The 18,069-nt window shown below is 39.1% G+C and overlaps 1 protein-coding gene across 1 annotated transcript in view; it reads right to left on the bottom strand.

The window, feature by feature from the left end:
• Positions 1 to 1,304: 1,304 nt before the first annotated feature.
• Positions 1,305 to 18,069, bottom strand: part of ptchd4 (patched domain containing 4) — a 68,364-nt gene continuing 51,599 nt past the window's right edge. Inside the window, exon 3 of the mRNA XM_006796207.2 lies at positions 1,305 to 13,005. Within this exon, the coding sequence (XP_006796270.1) occupies positions 11,318 to 13,005 (1,688 nt within the window). The 3' untranslated portion in view covers positions 1,305 to 11,317. The remainder of the gene's footprint in view (positions 13,006 to 18,069) is intronic.

Genomic DNA, 18,069 nt, shown 5'->3' with positions numbered 1-18,069 from the left:
AGTTTCTTTGTGAAGTGCTGTCAGGGGTGTTTATTCTGCTTCTGAGACTGCAACACTGAGCTAAAGGGCAAAAGGACACCAGCCACTCAGGACCTATCTTGCTAATAAAGACAGATTAGTCAAGCAACAGTGTTCACACATAAAACCCGAAAACACACAGTGTCATGGTCCCTGTGCCTCCCCAGCCAGCTCAGTGTGGCCACAAGTGTTTGTTGTTTTGCTCTCTCTGCTCTCCTCGCCTTGCTCTCTCTCTCTTGCCTGTCTGCCTAGGCCAGGGGTCAGCAACCTTTAAGAACCAAAGAGCCATTTGGACCTGGTTTCCATGCAAAAGAAAACACTGGAAGCCGCAAATCCGCAGGTTGCCAACCCCTGGCCTGGGCGGAGCTCAGATTGGGCTCCCGCCCTTGGCCTATGCACCTGCAGCTGATCACCGGTGATTTGCAGTTGATCGCTGGCTGTTCTTAAGGCCGGGGCTCTGAGCTACTCGTCGCTGGAACATTGAGTAACTCTCGTTAGTACTGCCTGGCTCTATAACGATTCCGTTGTTCCCGTGCTTGCCTCGGATTAATCCTCGTCTCTGTAAATAGGTTTATCTGGTTTACCTACCCTCTTTGTGACCCCTGGACCCCGTGAGTGAGAGTGGAGCTGCTTGTGTGGAGATTGTTTGGACAAGAAGCGGAGCGAGTACGAAGGCGTGTGTTTCCCCAACTTGTTGAACCCCGGGACCCTTGTGCCCCCCCCTCCCCCCTTCACGTGTATATAGTGCACCAGTGTGATTGATAAAGAACTGTTTGAACCCTGCTTTCTCAGTCTGTGCCTGAGTCCGTTCCACCGCTGTGACACACAGGAAGATACCAGCCTCCCCATTTAAGCAGCATGTTTTTTTTTTATTAATCACCTATTACTATCTATTTTTTAATCGAATTATCTATAACATTTACTCACTGACCGATGTTGCAGTTAAGTGTGTCATCAAAGACTGAAAAATCTGACTACAATTATAATGTTATGGCTAACTAATAAAAATATATATATATTTTTACATTATTAGCAAAATGAGTTCTCCATTTTGTATCATATTAAAAAAGAATAAACATAAAAATACTGGACTTCTCTAACAATTAAGCATAGAAGAATAAGAATAAGAATAAGAATAAACCACTAAAACACTAAAGTATGACATTTTTTTCTGACCTTGACTTTAAAAATAATGCAGACAACAAAAAAGACGCAGGCTACTCATAGACAAAAGCTTTTTTAATGAAAATCTTTTTTGTCAAGTAAAAAAAGTTCATCATATGCATACTATTTATAGCGTCAACAGCAGGCAGTAGAAAAGGAGTTTACATTTAAAATATTCAGAGCATTCAAAAGCATATGTCTTCTAATAAATTGAAACTGAGACATTCCCGTACATTGTCCTCTTACTAACGGTTGTAGTTTTAGCTGGTCTGATCAGTGTTGTTCAGCTCCTCAGCTACAAGAGACACGTGTACAGTATGCAAGCCTGGGCTCAAAGTCCATCCAAAATCCTTCTGTTCATGTCCAGAGCATTTTAAAATCGGCTGTCAGTGCCAGAGCTGGGCTGCAAATGTGGTGTGTGCGCTCCATCAGTTAGTGTAAAAGCCTTTTGGAAAAGGATTCAGGATAATATTTTGGCCCAGGTAATATCATTTTGACATACCACAAAAAAGTTTTAAAAAATTAAAAGTTTGTCTGTCTATTTTTAGTCACAGCTGACATGGCTAACTAGAGTTTTGTCAACAGCGGAACACCTAGATGTCTGCATTTATGGAAGACTACTTGTTCCTTTTTCTGCTGCCGGGAAGGTTTGTGTTATTTCACATCTGAGAGGTAAGCTGCATTTAAGTCACACAAGTCACGGAAAACACGCAAGCTGATATAATGTACATTGTTTAATGCTTACTGGATAATGTGTTCAAAGAACATTTACTTCTATCAGAGACTCAAAACATGGGTGCAAAGGTCACTGAGACTCCTTTCTAAATGTCCTAGGCAAAATTTTAGATTCATTTTGAAATGATGTGTGATAGTATTGGTTCAGCTCAAAACTCTGTATATAGCAGACCTCCGAATTTACCTACCAGCCACTCCAACAACCGGTCTATCAAAACTAAGTCAGCCAGATTTTTGAAAGCAGATATTTCCTTTGTAATTCCCTCTTTCATGCTAAAGAGTAACCAAGCAAAACAAGTTTTTAAACAGAAACACAGTTATTTTATCCAAACACCTTGCCTATAGCACCTGATTCATAATGTGTGCTGCTTTTTTAGAGTGGCCCTATTATGCTTTATCTTTATTTTTCTGTCACATGCGCATTAAAGACATGGTCGGTGTGAGAATATCAGCCTGAACCAAAAACCCAGACTTATCTAAATACTTAGCTGTCAAACAGAGATAATTTGTTCACATGGTCATCTGAGGCATGAGGACAGAAGCCCTACATACATGTGTTTCAAAACTCCAATCAGATTAAGGTAAATAATTAAGTTATCTTGTACAGAGGATGAACTGAGGACAGATTATAGCATAATTATTTTGAACTGTGAATTGTGCAAATCTATTCTAGCAGAGCTCAAGAGTAAAAACCAAGGCCAAAAACTTTCCCCAAAACTCTTTGGGATTGCAGTCATCATGGAGGGTTAAAACAGCTTTGACTTCCTCTGTTGGTGTGTGTCAGCAGCGCCAAAGACCAGGTTCCATAGGCACTAATGCTTGGGTAACATAACAGGACGTTTCAAGGAGCATTCATTTATGTTTAAAAAACCCCCCACAAAAAACCTCACAGTCTTTTTCTACAAGAGAAACACTTTTATCAGTCTGTCAGTTGTTAACAACTTTGCACAGTGATAGTCACAAACTGCAGCCAACCCCAAACACACCAAAACACTAATTCATTTCACAGTGCAGTCACTTACTCCAGCAGACTTTCTGTCTCTGTTGTGTCAAACATATATTTATCTATAGGAGAAAGGAGACACACTACACAGCAAACAGTGGTGTTAACAGGATTACTGATAATGTTTTTTCTTTGTATATTTGGAGTGTATAGGGACAACAGCATGTATAAAACCTAATGAATGAATTAATCATTGACGTGACTGGTCAACAGTATGGCTGAAGATATTATATTAATGATGACACAGATACATGCAGAGGAAGACTGGTGGTGGTGTTAAAAGAAGACACACAGGAGGAGAGGGTGAGAAAGTGCAAAAGAGAGAGGGAGAAGAGGAGGTGAGAAAGAGAGGAGGTGGGGTGAAAGTGGAAGCGGGAGAAGGTGTGGAGGGGAGAGGAAGCAGGAATAATCCGTAGGAGAATCACGACAGGATTAAAACTAGGTGTGAGCCAAAAATAACCCCAGCCAAGGCAGCTTGGCGCAACAACGCTGCAATGGAGCACAACACGACAGCAGCCACTCCTACTGCCAGCCTCTGTCAGCTCAGGAAGTAAAATGGGAGGGGATTACAAAATGTTACTGTGATGTTGCCGTATACAGTAAAAACCCCAGTATCAATTGACATAAGGCCTAGACTTTCTCTTCAGCCTGTATATAACAGACATTTAGAAGAAAAACTGTCCCTCTAACTGAAGCCTCACATCCCAATGCAAAAAAAAAAAAAATCTTTGCAAAGATCCAATCTATTTTTGGTAGAGTTTGTAAAATAACCACCTGTGAGGTCTAAGTCATCATCAATGACAGCTCTAACTGTCTTACTTAATGTAATACTTAATTAGTATAAATAACTTTTGATGAACTAATTATTACATTCTTTGTCTTCTGACTGCCAAGACTGGCTTAGGGTTACCACTGATGACTAACTTAGACATCACAGTGTTAACAAATTACTATTCAATCTACTGAAAGATGTTAATGAATTGAGGTTTCCTGGGGTCCTATACCCTCAGTGGCTCCAGTGGTGGTTAGGTCCACAGAGCAAAATAAACAAGAAAATTCTGCTACTAGATTCATCAGGCAGCAACACAATGGTGTTTTGCTAATATGAGCGTGACAGCACGTGAACAGTGGTAATGGCTAATTATCTAAAGCTATCTAACCATCTAGTGTGGAGTTTGAGAGATGATAATACACATATGTACTGAAACATTTGTTGATCACCTAAAGTCATTAATATAGTTTTACTGGAAATGATATGAGTCTTATGACTGAAGACCTGGTGGCATGATCCTTTGATGACCGGTGCTAGAGAGCCACTCACGTCAGTAGGGTACATCCTTTATGGAACTGGACTGCTTCAACACAACATTAGTAATCTATTCGATAGCTAAGGTATTTCTGTTTGGCCCAAAGTGGTGCTTCAAATCACTGAATGAAAAGATAATTCCTTGCAGCTCTTTGATAGTTTAACTACCCTTAATTTTGTATCAAGGGACTGAGTACAGCCAACACAGAGAAGAACCATTCAAAAGTTAATCTAAAACACAAAAATTGTGGGGAGTGCGAAGGAACAGAGAGCCTGCACAAAACACAGAGAACATGAAAAAAATCCCAGGTTGGCCAATGGGTTTGAATCCTAAACCTTCTTGCTTCACCACCATGTCACTGAAGTTAAACCCCAATCTAATTCTGAGATAAAATTAATAAATTATTTAGTGTCATGCCATCTGAGAGTGAACATAAAGTTTTTGGTTGCAAGTTCAGAGATTTAAGTCACCTGAGTGCTTTGTCCCAGCATAACTTTTCTCCTTTCGATGAAATGGACCACTATTTATGTGACTATTCTGACGCCTTGTTGTAATACCATTTTCTTCTCAGGAAAGAGTACTTACAAAGATCTGTGTTCGCAAGATAGAATCAGTTTCCTCAGAAGCAAGCAAAATCTGCATTTGTCACCGCAGGCAGGAACTTTTGAAGCTCTGTGAGTAAACTAAGCCGGTAAGTCTCATTACACCAGCAAAGCACTCAAAGGGAACATTTTTCAAAGCACTGCAATCACCCTGGATTCATATAACATTTCCCTTCACTGGAAACCTTCCCATCATTCCTGCTGCTCAAATCTTCTCAAATTCAAATAAGAGCTTACCTCCTGTTTTGCCTGAATCCGTTTTTTTTCTCTACCTCTTCCTCCCTCAAACATTTTCCTCATTCCTGCTTCTGCTCTTTTCCTCCCTTGATTTCTTTCTCTGTTGAGGCATAAATTAGCAAAAGAGAATTAAAGCTCTGCCAACACCTAGCAAGGCAACAAGAAAAACAAGCAACATAAAGCTAGAGCTTGTAACTTCCTGGTCTTTTTTAAGGAATGCACCCAAAATGTAAAGCCATGCAGAGCTGTACACTGATCTAATATCTGGGTGATGTTAGCATTTACATAAAATAGAAAATGTTTAGCAGTGACTCCAGGTGGCGGCAAGGGGATTGTGCCTATTCTTACAGCCTTTTTGGGCACAAACGTGTATTTTTGTCTCTTACTTTGATTGTTGTATGTCCAATGTATAAAAGGTCAATAAGAACGAAAAGCACTTTAAAATCCACTTGACAGCATTGCCATCTCATCACAGTGTATCTTTACTACAGCTGGTTCTAAAGATGTATTAAATGCAGTCACAATCTAAGAAAAATACTCCACATTAACAATATCAACATCTGCACTCGAATATTGGAAAATATATGTAAGGCAATGACACCCCCTATGTAAAAAGCACAGATTTACAACACTAACAGGTGCTTAACAACACTTAAAAGAGAACACCACCCAGTTTAAGAAAAAACATCATACTCTGATAGCATAAATTGAAAGCCATCACTGATGATAAGGAAACCATGATATTATTATGTAACCTTACATACTATGCGTATTTCTAAAGCCAAATAACACATTCTTCTTCTTACAAATTAGTCAAGCTAATGTTTCCTGATCAAAGCTTTCTGTATAGCTGAAGTTACCAGTTTAATAACTTGAAAAATTGTTCATAAGCTACTTTTTTAGCTTTTAGTTTTTACATTTATTCTGTTATTGTGACTCACAGAGTTTTGTTTAAGCAGTTAGTTTGTTACTGCAAGTCTTACACAGTAGTTTAATGTAGATCTAGCTGCACACAAAAAAAAATCTAAAATAGTCTTTGATTTGAAGAAGATCTGATTCTGCTAACATCATGACTGCATAGCCCACATCAATCTAAAGAATATATGCCTTCTTAATCTAAGTGGTGTCATCTTTTAAGACACAGTAGGCTTAGACTTTGGTAAAAACTAACCAGAATCCTCTGCTTACACATTTATATTAACTCTAACAATCCGCCAAACGTATGCATTATTCTACTCAATATTGGTCCTTGTTCTAGACATTTTAAGCAAGTTATACACCCTCAGCTGACAGCACTGTATGGATATGGACGGAGAAACAGTAGCAAAAAATAGCTTTCTAATAGATAGATAGATAGATAGATAGATAGATAGATAGAGAGAGAGAGAGAGAGAGAGAGAGAGAGAGAGAGAGAGAGAGAGACTTCCCAAAAAAAACCTTAAGGGGCCCCAATTTACCCAAATAACCTCACTTTCATTTGATTTCCTGCAAAATGTTGAAGTTCAACATAAAATATGAAACTTGTAATTTCCAGGTTTGATGAACGGGGCCAGCAACACCCTATTCTTGTGACTTAGTTACTTGATGTACTAGATCAATGACTTGCAGTAAAATTTGAATTTTTTTCCTCTGAGGCTGTGGTTGAAACAGATTTTCCATGTAGATTATTCAGCAAGCAAAGCGGTGATTGCATAATTTTATTGCCCTGTATTGTGGAAATATTGTGCTGTCCCTGGTTATAGAAACTGAAAATGTGCTGGTGCATGGTCGAGGGATTCCATGAGACTTACAGTAGACTCATCTACCTGCCTAAATACTGACTCTTAAAATAATCAAAGATTTTGGTCAAATACTTTTTTCTTTTTGAATTGCTTTTGTGCATCATATTCCTCTAACATAAAGTGTTTGAGGTTAATTTGTCATATTGATATTTTCCTGTAATGTCACAGTATCACGTAAATGACAACATGGACAAAAGCACACATATAGCACAAGCTTATAGAAAAGCACTGATGCGAATATTAGAAAATGCACAACACTCCTGTATTTTAAATAATAGTACAAATGAATTATATATGCGCAGGCACATGTGCTCAGATCAAAACGTGAATAAACACATAGTGTGCACTACCTTTAAGAGCATATCCTGTGTGAGTTTATTAATAAAAGACCAAGACTAGCAAAGTTCTGTATCTTTTCTAATCAAACTCAATGCAAACCAAAATTATAAAAAGTAATCCATATATTGTATCCAAGCACTAATTCATTTATTTCTTCTGTGCCACTGAGCGCCACCAATGTCCAGAAACTATCAACAACTTGAATGAGCCACACAATAACACTTTGAGGTTCAAGCCATCATCAACTTGTCCTCCAAGCCTGGGAGTTAGGGAACAAGCAAAAATTTGAATCAGACAGTTTTTAGTTTGTTGTTGTTCCTTTGATAACTGACCTTCTACATCCACAAAGCTGTTGACAATCTGTTTACAAGTAAGATTATACCTAGGTTCACATCTACCCCTTAAATGGAATATTTCAAGATGTCTGTGAAGGTTCTCAGTCATTCAGGTCATCATAGTCAAAGGAGCTTGCAAAGAAATATTTCAAGACCCTATTTTGGGCATATAAAGCTCTCATACCAGAATAAGGAAATTTATTTGAACTGTAACATCAACTAAAATGGAACCTAACCCCAAGTGGTCAGCCTGTGACCCATTTATGATTAGGGCTGGGGTTGGCTTTTTTTTTTTTTCATCTAGCATATATTTAATTTATATATATATATATTTTCAATTTGGTCTATTCAGCATTTTGCTAAAACAACACCCAAACCCAGCCCTAAATATTTACAGGTCATTATTTTGCATTTCGTAAATGGGGCTGAGAATGTGCCCAGATAGTGTAAGGATATCAGAGACTGTTGCTTTGGGGTTGTCAAAGGATTTTTTACATTATCAAAATAACGCAGGGCTCCTCTCAGGTTTCCTTCTTCAAAAATGAAACTATTAAGATACAGCATTCAACTGGAAAGACTCTACATGTTGTCATAGAAGATTCATTTCTATTTATGTTTTAGTATCCCTTTTGAGCAGACTTTAGCTGAAACAGATGGCACTAGGTATTAAAGTCATTACAAAAAAGCCAAAAAGAGTTGAATGTGGATATGATGCAAACAACAGCTCGTCAGGCAGTGATGGCAGGTTCCATACAGTAAGAGGACACTAATATTTAGGACCAAAGTTCCAGAAGAGTTAAGCTAGATATTTATATTTTTGCTGCTAAGCTTGACTTGTCACATAGCAAACTATAATAGATGTTCATCACAACATTATTCCCAATATTGTGTAAATTTCTAATCTAGGTTTTCTGTTCAAAGTAATCATTACAAAGCTTGATAGATTGTTCAAAAGACTGACAAAGGGCTGTTTAAGGTTCGATTTCCTTAAATGTGAGTACCAAGTAAAGATTATAATGGAGTCAAGACACATAAACAATAAATGGTGGCCACAGTTTCCCATATAAAAACGTGAATCATCAACATTGACACTGCAGTTTGCAAGAAATACGATCTAGTATACTGGTAACATTCCACTGTTTATTACTGGCCTACTGTGTTCAACATTTTTTCCCCTTTTTTGTTTTTATTTTGTTTTTGTTTTTTTTGTTTTTTTAAGAAAATTTGTCATTAAAAATCTTTCTATAGTATATTTGTTTTCTTAGAAAATATAGAAAAGAGTAATTTACAGCTATATTACACAAATATCCTCTGGCTTTTGTTTTGAAACAAGTATGACACATTTTGTTCTTTTGCAGCACATGGTGTTACAGAGTATGCATCCAAACAACAAACATAAGTCACTACAGTGTAGCAAAATAATAGAAAAAAGAAAAAAATACATAGTCTTCATAGAGAGAAATTAAATACATGCATACATACAATACAGTGCCATGCAAACACAGTCCAGTCTGGGAAGTAAATTGTTTAGGATTTGCATTTCTTTCCCATTTTATTTGCATTTCTGTCAACGTTTCATGCCTTCTTGCTATACATACACACCATGGCTTTTACATAAGACTGCAGCTGCTGCAGCAAGTAGCTTGTATAAAACTCATCATTTCTTAGTAGGGCCTGGTTGATGAAAGTGAAACTACACCAATTTTCAAATAGCAGAAACTTTAAATAATCCATTCATGGTAAAGTAATACAGGCTGAAGTCTCCTTTCCACAATTGTCTATCATTCGTTCACTGATTTACACATTAAGTCATTTTAATAGTGTTTTTGAGAACGAGCCATTCATCACACAGATGTATGCACTCATTTCGCGAACATATGCACATATTTCACACTGACATTTGGTCCAAATGAACATTCTGACCTCCCCACCCCCCAAGCTGCCCGATTATTTTCCCTGTGTGAGTCAGTTTCTTGATGGCAGCACAAAGGGATGAAACAGCAGTGTCCCCTCAATGACAGCCCTGTAAGAAGCAGCTCGTCCCCTAAGAAGGTATTCGCCTTTAATCAGCCACATCTGCTCACATATGGGGTGTCTCTATCACATGCCACCAGCTAAGACCTGCCTGCGAGAGGTCAGAGTGTGATTGGTATCTTTGAGGGCAGCTGACCTTGGGTGTGTTTGTTTTGGGGCTGCAACAGAGATCCTTATCGGGCCTTGGCACACGTAGATAATTCTGTTTACCTTCTGGGGGAGACGGGAGCCATTTTTGCACTTCAAAAAGTGAATTTTGAAAAGGGTATTTGCAGAGGACAACTCAAGTTTTTGATGGAATTTTATTTTGAAGGATTAGATCCAAATGCACTGATACTATATTGACAAGACCAGCTTCAACCCTGCAGGTGGCAGTAATGGTCTTCACCCTGACTTTTACAGTGTTGTTGTCACTTCCCATGCTAACTGTTGCCCGCTATTTTCTGTAACCTTGATGGAATAACTCATTAACAATTTCTTTAACTTGACCTCTGAATAACTCTTGCTTTCCTGATTTCTGTTTTCCTACTTGTGCAACAACAGCTAGATTCCTTTGTCTTCTTTTCACACTGACCTTATACTTTACAGCCAGTGCTATAATTCACATCACAACCTGGGCAACATCAACCAGCAATCCTTTAAATAAGCTCAAATAACTTGTCACTTCATGTAAATGTTCAATCTTGCCAAGACTTTTGTTCTGTACACTGTTTGGCACCACCGCTGTACTGACTCATATTCAGACCTTCCAATTTCAGTAACAGTAAGCTTTTGGGGACAGTTACACACTTTTTTTTTGGGAACATTTTCTGGTAGGAAGTTCGACGTTTCAAGCCACGGAAACACTCTTTACTTTTGGTTTTGCTGCTTGGGTTCAAAAGCAGTTTAGGATTTAGTTAAGTCATACTCTAAGAATCAGGCTTACTGCCTTCTCAAAGACTCCTGCACGACTGTCACTTATCACTTCCTCTTCATATGCTGCAGCCCACTGCAGTTCCTTCTGCTGTTGCCTAAGACCTGATACAACCTCTGAATTAAAGCAGAAATATTTGCTTCCCGCTTATATAAACCTTGACAGTTCTAATCACACACTGCAATGTGCAAGATAATTCTTCATAATGGACACAGTGTATGCCATCTGCCCAGTTCAGCTGTTCGGTTATTTATAATGATACAGAAAAGCATGCAGTGTGCTTTCAGCCCACTGTTTCTCTCTTTCCACACAATTTGGCTTTGTTTCTTTTCACCTTTATCAAGGTGTGAGGAGTAATGTGCGTGCACAGTCATTGTTTGCACAGTTTTAATTTGTACACTCTTTATCGCTCTTGCTGCTTTTGCCAACTTGTTTGAATGTCCTTGGCTTAATAGACTGCTATGATCCTCACTCATTTTGAGAAGAGGGCTGCAGGAGACAAACACATAATTACTAATATTTAAATGGAATAACATACTGTGTGTTCAAGATTTACTTACAGATTGAGCAAGCATGTGTTCTGCTAACTAACTTGTTTCTATAGACCAAAGAGTTGGAAAAGAGCCTTAGAACCATGACCATGTTGCAGTTTGCGCAAATGAGATACACTGTCCAGACTGAAGGACTACACGACTGACCAGTAGGGCTGCACTCGATTCTGGCCAGCTTAGCTGCTATTGGCTAGGAGTGATGACCTCTCACTCCTCAGGGGAAATGTCATATTCCCCTGCACCTCAAGAGGTACCTCAGCATCCAGCACTACTATTGACTGCTATCCTTACAAACTGTTCAGACGTTTGTCACATGATCCGGATTCTCCCTGACTTCAATGCACTCTATCTCCTCCCTTTCCCTTTCCCTTTCTCTTTCCCGCTCCCTCTCCCTCTCCCTCTCCCGCTCTTTCCGCTTGGCCCGTTTCTTTTTCTTGTGCCTCTTTTTGGACGGCGGGAAGAAGGTCAGGAAGACAGGCAAAATGACAAAGCAGTGCAGCACAGTGCAGCCCGCGGTGAGGAGGGAGCACTTGAACAGTGTGTAGGTCAGATTGGAAGGCACAAACACCAGGGGCATGATCCCAATCACAAAGCAAGATGTGTTCTGCAGGATGGCAGCCCCGTGCTCCTCCAGTGCCAACTTGATGCACTGCGTCCTAGTGTGCTCGGTGGCCAGCACAAAAGTGTACAGGTGTGGTGCACAGTGATCCATGGCGAAGTTGAGGGTATAAATAAGGCACAGGATTGAGATGCTGTCCATGCCGACATTCCAGAGAGTCATCAAACCCAAGACACCCAGCTCCACGGATGTAACTGTGAGGATGAGCCAAAAATTTCCCAATGGGTTGATGACCAGGAAGAAAGTGAGGATGAGGATGGTGAGTACGCTGAAGCCTGAGGTCAGAATGGGGGAGATGACAGAGGAGCTATACCGATCCATGAACACAAACGTTGGATTGAAGGCAATGAATTTGATGCTGTTGATCAGCATCAAGGGCCGAAGCTTTTCCAAAAGCTCCACCACCTCCTCACGTTTCTTCTCAGTGGTTCGCGCTACCAAGTACATCCTTGAAGCAATGATGTCATATTCGTCAGTCTCGCTGTTCTTGGAAAATATGATGTCCTCTGTGAAGTGCTGGTACTCTGGGCTACGCAAGAAGGAACCTTTAAGGATGGTGATGAAGTCGTTCTTAGTCGACGCACTCACATTCACTACCCGCAAGTAGTGGAAAAAGTTGTCCATCCAGGAGATCTTGTTGAAACCGTGACTCAAAGTCTTCAAGTGCTCCTGCACTGTGGAGTTCCAGTACTCAATGGGTTCATAAATATAAAATCCAATCACTGGACTGTAGTTACTAAAGTACTTCTGCTGAGTTAGAGCGTACGAAACACTTGGAGAGTTACTCGCCAACAGGTTCACAATATTTGATCCATCACTGATTTGTAAACATCCCATGAATGAGAAAGAAGCATAAATAAGATAGAGAATGACCACAAATGGTTTGACATAGGTGTTGGTAATCCATTCTGTGTAGTGCTCTCGCAGAAAGTGTTGGATGAAGTGATTCTGGTATGGTACACTGTCATGGTGTGTGGACAGGTCGTGGCCATCACTCATCATGGTTTTAAACCATGTGGGCTGGCGGTCCAGGTACTCCACTGAGGGGATTTTACAGCAGAAAACACTGTGGTAGCGGTTCTGCTCAAGCTGTCCAGCAAACACCAGACAGGAGCCATAGAAAGAGAAAACATAGAAGTAGTTGACCAGGATGGCCACACACATGCTCTGGCAGAAGATTTTCACTGACTCGATGTTAGTAAAAGGGCTAGCTCCCATGCCAAACGTTATGATGTAGAGTGAACTGGTCATAGTGTAGCACACCATCACATCGGCAAACGCGTCTGCAACTCGCTCCTTGAAGGGGAGGTTTTCCCTGGTTCTCCTCCAGCCCGCCAGGAGCTCAAACACCCCTTTGGTTCCATGACCTAGAAGCAAGAAAGAGAAATGTGTAAATTCTAATATGTACATGCTACCAAAGCAGGATACGACTACTCTACTTGCATTATATAAAGATTTTAAAAGTACCGTTTTTTGTTTTTTTTTTACCTCTAAGCAATGTGGTTAATGGTGTAATTTCTGTGATTAGACTGAATTGAAAAACAACAAATCCGCAACACAAGTTAATAAAAATTAACTTGAAGAACTAAAAATATTGCAGAAATAATACATACACAGAAATGATTACATCAGTTTATTTATTTATCTGTGTTTCTATGAAACCTTGACAGCAAGTAAGATTTGTGACAGATTAAGAGCTTTTGAAAGTATTCATTAATATTTTTCATTCAAGTTCTGTTTGATGTGAACCAAAGAACCAAAGAAGAATCCAATCAAAGTGACCTTGAAAATTCTCACAATGTACTGGTACTTCTAGCATGGGACTTGTTGAATGTTCACGTATGTGTTTTTTCCCAACAACCACCAATGCAAAATCCAACTTCATTGATAAAAAGATAAACAACAAAAGACAGTTATCGCAATCATTGTTAATTTTTGCACACACAAAAGCTATATATGGAAGCATCTGCTTTGGATGTAATGACTTGACAGAATATTCACAAAGCTTTTATTTAAACATTTTCAGACACTAAACCGGGGGTCTAGGATGGAAGGACTTTAAATCTTTAAAATCTTTAAATATGCAATGAGGGACTTGGAACTTGGTTATATACACATGCATTGGATAGACATCTGCAGTTGTCATCATTTTTCTGTATTTCTTCCTTAAACATGTCAGAGTTTAAAAAAGCCAAATAAGAGCAATTAACAATAATCCCTAAACTCAGTATTAAAATAATGTACAGGCGCCATCCTTCGAATAGATGCACCTATGGTATCAATTTGAAAACTCTGTGTTGCCCGCTTTTTCGAAAACCTCAAACTCAATATTTTTCGTAGTACTATTGTATCAATTTCAAAATTCTACATCACCTCATTCTGAAATGACGAAGGATTACATACACAAACTTGGGTGTCCACGCCGCCCTCGTGAAAGAGAGAGACCATGATTATTAGTACACTCTTATTTTTTATTAGTGAGCCAAACTGCTGAGAAGTCTCACCATGACAAACCAGAATAAAAGTTCAAATTCAAATCTGAACATGGTAATGGCTCTTCCATCTCTCTTCATTTATGAGATAGAGTTTTATACCATCCTCTTTACCACGCATCACTAAACAGCATCCACATATGTCTGCAGCAGGCCCATTCATGTGAGTCAAATCTGTGGGATTTTCACCAGTCAAAAATACGGCCATGAATGCACAACCTTCAAAGGCATGAGAAAAGCCACAGTGCAAAACCTCCCACGCTGGAACACCCGCCCACCCACGCACGCTGTTCATTTATTTGTAAGATGCTGGAGCTGGAATGCTACAAGCAAATGTGTTATGAATTTCTGAACACGAGAATCAACTTAGTGTTTTTCCAGCATGAAAATATCTCAGCATACTGCATTTAGCCTATTTGTACATTTCTGTGCCAACATTGGCATTAAAATGTCCCTCTCACATGTAGCAGGTGGATATAGAAGTAAAAAAGATTGCCACCCTTGACAGCATTATACATTTTCCCTTGTTTGACACACTGGAAAAATAAAAGTTAATTAACTATAAAGGATTAGTCCTATGTAATGAGTTGGCTAGATGGCTCTTCCTGCTTTTAGTATTATTAAGCCGTACAGCAAGTCAATTAGTTAGTGTCAGCTGGTTTAGAGGTGGAGAGAGAGAGTGCAAATTTACTCCCTTGGTTTTTGCAGCATTAAACTGAGGGAGTCCACATGCGTTACCCCTCACCAGTTACCAAATAGGATGTTAAGTACTGTGTCATTTTCTAGACATGATTGGAAAAGCTCTGGGATTCATTACGGTGACTGATTGCTGGCAGGTGGAAGTGGATAAAAATAATGAGCCCATCTGGTAAAGCATCCCTGGTTAGTAGCAGTACTAACATCGAAAGAGAACATTTCTAACCAAGATATTTTCATGACTGCACAAATTTGCATTTTTGTTTTGAATAATCTTTGCTGGTGGATCATTTTATTTCATCAGAAAAAAAAGCAGAGAACAAAACTGTCATATGAGTAAGAGAGAGAGAGAATATGTAGAACACAGTGTAAGTACCTAACAGTAAATTTACTCTTATTTAAAATCAGGGATCCATATCTTCAGCTTTATTTGACAGATACAATGAAGAGAGGATAGGAAAGCAGGGGCAGACATGCAGAAAAGGGCCGCGGGTCGGACTACGAACCCAGGTCGGCCACTCTCGGCCACATGGCATGTGGTCCCATGCTCAATGCACTGAGCTGAACTGGTGCCCCAGACCTTCCTTTTAACACTGTGTAGATCTAGAATCATCTGTTCAATCCAATGTCAATTCCAATGTACATTAGACAAATATGATTAAACCTTTATTTCCAAATCAGCACAACAAGACAAAATCCATCTACAGTTTACAAGTAAACAACAATAGCATCAACACCAAAAATCTTGGTTTCAGTCCCATATTTTGTCTGATGCTAAACCAACATGGTCAAACACCAGCAGCTGTCTGCTTAAAATAACAGTCTAAAAAGCACGTGGTGTTCTGATGTAGTGCACACTGGTAAGACTCTTCAAACAGATCAGATTTAAGAAGCATTAAGACAGTAAGTTTGGCAGTGTTATGATCAAGGCTGCTTTCTAGTAAGAGTATAATTCATTTTATCACTGACAAACACTTGGGAGGCTTCACACCTGTCTCTGTGAAAATGCCTTTGTCTTTGAAAGCTTGTGCCGCTGTGAGAAGAATCCCAATTAGAAGGTAGAAATGATGTAGCAGAGTGCATGGAAAGATCAAAAACAGTGACATGCTCGCTGAGGTAATGGGTGTTCACAGCCATGTCAAACCAAGTCAGACGCTTCATGTGGCGTGAACAGGGATGTAATGGTTTCACCTGAAAACTGTCCAGTCCATTGAAATCGTACGTCTCCAAGAGTATCAATTCTTCTCATGAATGTTCTGATAACAGTTGCACAGCACTATGATGTCAAACTCATGACATTTGACTTTGAACATCTGGGTCGAATGCAAGCCTTTTATCTACTCTTTTTCTACACTGACTTTATCTCAGAGGTGACAAAACAGTTGCATTGATGAATACCTCCGAAGACCTGCTTTTTTAACACAACGGAAATTGATCAGGATTTATTGAGGAACTCGTAAAACTCCTAGCAGCTACTGGCTTAGTAGAGACTTGTAATGGGTTGAGGCCTTTGAAAAAAAGTATTTTTCTGACTCACGTTTTCTTCAGCCGTTTACACAGACACCATAATTTCACGTTACAAATTTGCAGCATTTATTTTCTCAATTTTCCTGATTTTGCAAGCAAATAAACAAATCTGACCAATCAGACACCCTTCATTTGGCAACAAGTGCACTCATAGCTCAATACTTTACTGAATATACAAAGATATGGAAACAATAAAATAATCCTGTTTTTACCTCAGACACACCACTAAACGCTGCTCAGGGTCAATCCTTTCTCTGCCTCTTCAGATGTGGTCCCAACTCTGCCAACAAGAGCTCAAACTGCCCAACTGACATTATGAAATATCTAAAAGCAGCTACAGCTCCTTTTTTTTCGTACTTTATGTTTTGAGAATATATTTTCGCAAAATACTTCTGATGTGTATATACTTTACACGACAAGTTTTCATTTGAAAAATTCAAAATTTCATGTCATTTTTTCTGCAGTGTGCTCAGTGGGTAAAGGCCTTTAGAGTTAAAGTTGCTTTTTGTTATAGCCACATGCCAGCAAGACTTATTTACAAAGTAGAAGATGCTACATTTCAAATCTGTTTTTTTGCATGCATGTGTCCTGTTGCTTCTTTTGGTTTGTTTCTGAAGGTAAAACTACAATAAGGGGGGAAAACTGTATTTTAATGGTTTTTAATGGTTCTTTAATTGTGAGTCCTCTGTAACTACGACTCGTCACCATGTCAAACCATATTATGCCTCCATTCCCTCAATAAATTCTGTCTATTCTAGAATTTTTCCATTTGCTTTCTCAAAAACATCAGTTTAGAGTTTGGACCTAGGGTTTAGGTCATCACCACTGATGACTTAGACCTCAGAGAGTTAAAAACAAAACAAAACAAAACAAAAAAGTCTTCAGGATCAGTGGGGAAAAAAATAATTAATCTAACTGATTTGCATGAAGCAATATTCACATTATCACTATATTCCCTTTTGCTTCTCTCTCTTTTTGTTTAGGGTTTGGAGGTATAGCTATAGGATTGGGTTAGTCATTACTCATTCCAATTTCATGAACAACAAGCCCATGTCTTCGGACTGTGAGAGAAAATCCAAGATACCATTCAGAAAACTTCCCCAGCCAGCCACTGTTTTCAAACTCCAAACTTTCTTTTTTGTGGTTAGAGATTTTCTATGAGCAGGCAGCGGGGGGAATTTATTCAATGAGTGTAGAAGCAGGAGGGAGAATAGCACGTGGCTGGAAGCATGACTGTCACTCAATGCTAATCATCTTTGAAGGAAACTGACAATTCTCTCACTGTCTCGATGGTGAATTATGCAAAATTGAATGTCCAAATTTTAATGTGTGCATCCCTGCTAATACAAATGGATGACAAAGACTGATTGGTGAGAGGTAACACATCAGCAGAGGAACAGAGGGTCCGGTTGCATTACTGTGATGTCCTCTACACCAGCAGTCCCCAACCTTTTTTGCACCATGGACCGGTTTAACGTCAGACAATATTTTCAGGGACTGGCCTTTAAGGTGTCGCGGATAAATACAACAAAATAAAATGATACAACCAAGACAAAACTTTATTTTGTAAATATAATAATAAACATGAATTCACTCTGTAATTGTGTAACTTTATTAGCAGCGTCCTCCCAAAATGTGCCAACAACATTGAGAGTAACATCCTCCTCTCTGCCCCTTAATGCCTTCTGGTCGCTATTGTAACGCGTAAATATTTCT

The sequence above is a fragment of the Neolamprologus brichardi genome, chromosome 15 (genome assembly GCF_056152115.1).
Source record: "Neolamprologus brichardi isolate AB-2024 chromosome 15, ASM5615211v1, whole genome shotgun sequence".
Lineage (NCBI taxonomy): Eukaryota > Metazoa > Chordata > Actinopteri > Cichliformes > Cichlidae > Neolamprologus > Neolamprologus brichardi.
This window is presented reverse-complemented; position numbering and strand designations above follow the sequence as displayed.